The sequence below is a fragment of the Mesitornis unicolor genome, unplaced genomic scaffold (genome assembly GCF_000695765.1).
Source record: "Mesitornis unicolor isolate BGI_N332 unplaced genomic scaffold, ASM69576v1 scaffold16695, whole genome shotgun sequence".
Classification (NCBI taxonomy): domain Eukaryota; kingdom Metazoa; phylum Chordata; class Aves; order Mesitornithiformes; family Mesitornithidae; genus Mesitornis; species Mesitornis unicolor.
In genome coordinates, this window is record NW_010184982.1 from 78,809 (window position 1) to 82,893 (window position 4,085).

Consider the following 4,085-nt stretch of genomic DNA (forward strand, 5'->3'; position numbering starts at 1 on the left):
AGGATGTGCTTGGCTGGAATCAGGAAGTCTATGAGGTAGCGCAGTCCATCCCCACGGTACGTCTTCTCCACCACATCAAAAACTTGGCACAGAACAGTGGCTGCGGTAGCCTCAAACGGGGGGTAGAGTGCTGATAACGTACTCTGAATGCAACCGTCCAGCGACTCCGAGTCCTGCCAAGAGACAAAGCATTAGCGGTACCGCGGCACGGTACGCCCCGGTGCCCTGATGAGTCCTACGCCCAGGAGCGCAGCCATCTCCGCATGCAGGACGAGAGAAGTTCAAAGGAGCAAACTGCAGTCCTTTCTAGCTTCTTTTGGCAGCAGTGATTCCAGGTAAACACAAAAAAGCTCTCCCAAAACGCGAGCGGAGTGCTCACAGAGCGCTGCGCACAGCGGCGAGAAATCCCAGCTTTTGCTTACGCAGCAAGTCCTTCTCCTGACTGTGCTGGGTGGGGCTGCTATTAAACCATTACCACAGCACGTGAGTGCGTGCGAGCGGGCGAGACTATCATGGGGTGGACAGATCGGCAGGCCCCACGTTTTGGATACCTGGGTCTGGAGATGCTGGTGGCGCTTGGGTACGTTAAAGCCCGGTGTCATGCTCCTCAGAGGGCTGAGGGGAGTTGCAAGGGCAACATTTGGGCTGAAGTCCCCACGCAAGATAAGCTGCTGGAGGCTGGTACCGGGGAAAGCCACTCACCAGTGCGATTCCTCATTATTCAAAGTTGTTTGCCTCACATGAAAAGCTCGCGGTGGGAGCCAGGAATTTTCTGCAGTGAGAGATGCCTCACAACAGGATCCACAGACTGCGTGTGAACAGGGTGGCCTTTGGTGCCTGAGCACACACATCGATGCCCGTTTGCTGCCCGGGGATTAAAGGCGATGGCTTCCCTACTTCCACCTTCATTTGGAAGAGCCTGCCAGCCAGAGCCTGCCCACGGTGTCAAGACCAATTCCAGTTCTAGAGGCCAAATTCTGACCTATTGCTTGGGTGTAAATCAAGAGAGCTTGCCAAAAAATAATTAAAAAATAAATCTGTACACATCTGCAGAGAGGATCAGGATCCCTCCTTTCTTTTCTATTTTAGAGGGCACTCCTCTGGCTAACTCAGGGCCAGTGGGAGTGAGTTTTGCTACAAAACCAAATGAAAGCTTACTCAGGTATCTGGCCAGATTCTCATCTGATCTAAATCCACCTCCCTTCACTAGAGACAAGGGAAGCATTTGAGCCGCTGGCCCAGAAGCCATACAGCCTCCTGCAGAACAGGAACAGCTGCATGGACATGCCTGAAAACACACCTCAGTCCCACAGCCAGATCAGGGGAGAAAGTTAAACAAAGCAGTGCCACAACAGCTTACACCACCACTGGGGAACAGTAGGATGAAGGGACCAGGAGGAAGCAAACCATTTCGCTGCTTCCACTCCATGGAAGAACACGTTCATCGCTCCAGACACCTCCACTGGCTTGAGAAAACACACGTCTCAGAGCAAGCCTGAACTGACCTGCAACCGCAGAGGAGATGATGCTCCTCATGCAAGCTGCCCCATCTCTCACAGCTCAGTGATCTTTAAATTCCTCCTCTACAGCATCAGGTGTTTTAATCACAGTGTAAACTCCCTGTCTGTTGTAAAGCCTTCCTGTAGGACAGCCTGCAGGATTGTGCAGAAGAGACGAGGATGCCCAGGCAATGCCCCCACAATCCCTGCCTGCACCAAGCCGGCAGAACACAGGTGACAGGTAAACCACGTGCTGCCCACAGCACTGCTCCATTCTTTTTCCTGCTGTTTCTTCCAATGTCAGCAACAAGCAAGACTAAATAGCAGCAGGCTCCTAAAGTGTTCGCAACTCTTCTGAGAGACCAGCTGCCTCCTTGCAATACCCCTCAAGGTCAATGCAACCAGATCAACAGAAGTTATGGAGCTATTTTTCATATTCTTAACCCAAGGACTCAAAAAGCAGGAGCCCCATGTGCGCCCTTCCAAGTGTTGAATGCTAGGACCAAGCATTTAACACTAATCCTAAATGGGAGGAGAAGGCTGTTTTGAACAAGATTCTTTCAGAAAAGAACAATATCAAACCTCATATTTTATTCCATTAATTGAAATTGAAAGCCCAGTTCTCAGGTACTTCCTTCTCCACAGAAACAGGTCTTCAGAGAAAATCTTCCACTTGATATTGTTGAGGTCAAGAGAAAACTGCTGAGAGCTGACAGCCTGCAGCTCGCTGCATGGTTCTGGTCAAGACCATCCCCGTGCAGGGTGTGAGGGGAGAACTCAGCAGAGTTCAGGAAATATGGGGAGAGAAAGCAGATCAATGGGAAACCATGGGATGAACTGTACAGACCCAAGAGGGCAGCCTAAATACAAAGTGTTCCCTTCACATGGTATTCTGGACCTGCTAAAAAAGGCATGAAGGGGCCTGTAGGGTAGGGAAATGGGTACCAAGCCCAACACAAAGCCTCTCACAATTGGGTATATTAATAATATTGCTAAATATTGACATAATGCACTGAACTTTACACATCATTCCTCTCTCACACTCCTGTGAAGTGACAGAGAGGCCAAGCGCAGGCAGCTGAAGGCGAGCACAGCTCCGGTTACCTCTCTTAACACCAACCTGTCCCAGCAAGCGACCGTGGCCTTGTCAGACAAAATTGGCCTTTGCTCAGGTGCTCTCCCACCCGACACCAGCCCCACAGAAAACCCAGACAAGTGCTTGGACACTGTCACAGTAGCGATAATAATTTCCCCCTGACCTTCCACATTCACAGGTTCAAAAAATCTCAGTCAAAACCAGCTGGGGACAAGGGGTGTTCTGTGCTGTCTTCTGCCCCCATAACTCTTCCCTTGCTAGAGCAAAACTCATTCAGCTATCAATTCCCCCCCGAAATGAAATTGGTTAACAATTGCAAACAAAACAAAGAAGTCAAAATATTTGCACATGAGTCAGTGCATCGCTCTAAGGTTCTCACACCATTCCTAAAAAAAAGCCTTCACAAGACAATTATTAACATTGGCACCGAATCAAAAATCCTTTATATGGTTAAAATAAACCAAGGCGTATATTACCCTTCCTTTAGTAAAATACAGAATAACCATAGCCTGTAGCATTTGCAGAGCTCAGTGCTAACTGTGCACTCCTTAGCAGTGGCTTTATCTCTCTCTGGCTAGACTATACCATACCATGGAGCCATGACAGCTGTGTAGGCTTTAAAGGGACAGAGAGAAGCTTTAAACCCCTACCATTTGGTAGAAAGAGAAGGCATTTTCACCAGCCTCTGCTAATTCCATGTGAAAAGCCCCAAACGGGGGAGCAAATTCCTACATTGCATTGTGCTGTAGCACCAGCATCCTTGGGCAGCTACAAAACAAGGATGGACGCAGCCTCCACGTGCCACAGATGAGCACAGAGGCAGCGCTGCTTTTCAGTGCTCCCACCCACCCAGGGCAGCCTCTCAGGAATGGGTCCTGACCGGGTGAAGCGTGACAGAGCCTCAGAAGTCACCTTGAAACACGGAAGGTGAAACATGGCAGAGCCTGGAGTCTGCCACAGCAGCAGATTTGCCTCCAATCACAGACACATTAAACCAACCTGCAATCCTAGGAATGGGGCTGCTTATTTGTACTTAATTAACTTCTCTGATTGCAGAGGGGCCTGAGGAAAGGGCCTCAGCAAGGGCTGCAAGAGACCCCATGGTTCTGCCACTTAATGCTGGAGCACAGATGGCCACAGCCTCACACATCCACCCTGCGGGCAGTGCCTGCTGCCATACCCATGGAAGAGCTGTGATTTGGAGAATTCATACACAACAACTGAAGAAGAAAGTGACAGCATCCTGAAATCCAGAGGCAAACAAACCTGAAGTCTAGAGCCCATCCCTACCCACAAACCACATCCCTTATCTCAAGCAGGTGATGCAACCGCCAACAGGCATGAGGGGACAGCACCCAGAGAGGAGGATAACAACTTAAACCCAGCAAGGATTCAAGGAGAGGGCACTCCTGCCCTGGCACACTTCCACTTTAGCCAGGACACAGCAGCCCCCAAGAGCTGCCAGAGCACAGGAGCCTCCTGGAGAAAGC

The 4,085-nt window shown here is 50.1% G+C and overlaps 1 protein-coding gene across 1 annotated transcript in view; it reads right to left on the minus strand.

Annotated features, from left to right (window-relative positions):
* LOC104540790 (pleckstrin homology domain-containing family G member 4B-like) overlaps positions 1-602 on the minus strand; it is a gene marked incomplete at its 3' end in the record, with an annotated part of 71,483 nt that extends 70,881 nt beyond the window's left edge. The window contains exons 1-2 of the mRNA XM_010184676.1: positions 552-602; positions 1-173 (exon numbers count right to left, since the gene is read on the minus strand). The exon at positions 1-173 is cut by the window's left edge and continues 46 nt beyond it. Coding sequence (XP_010182978.1) covers positions 1-173; positions 552-602 — 224 coding nt within the window. The remainder of the gene's footprint in view (positions 174-551) is intronic.
* Between the last annotated feature and the right edge of the window lie 3,483 nt (positions 603-4,085).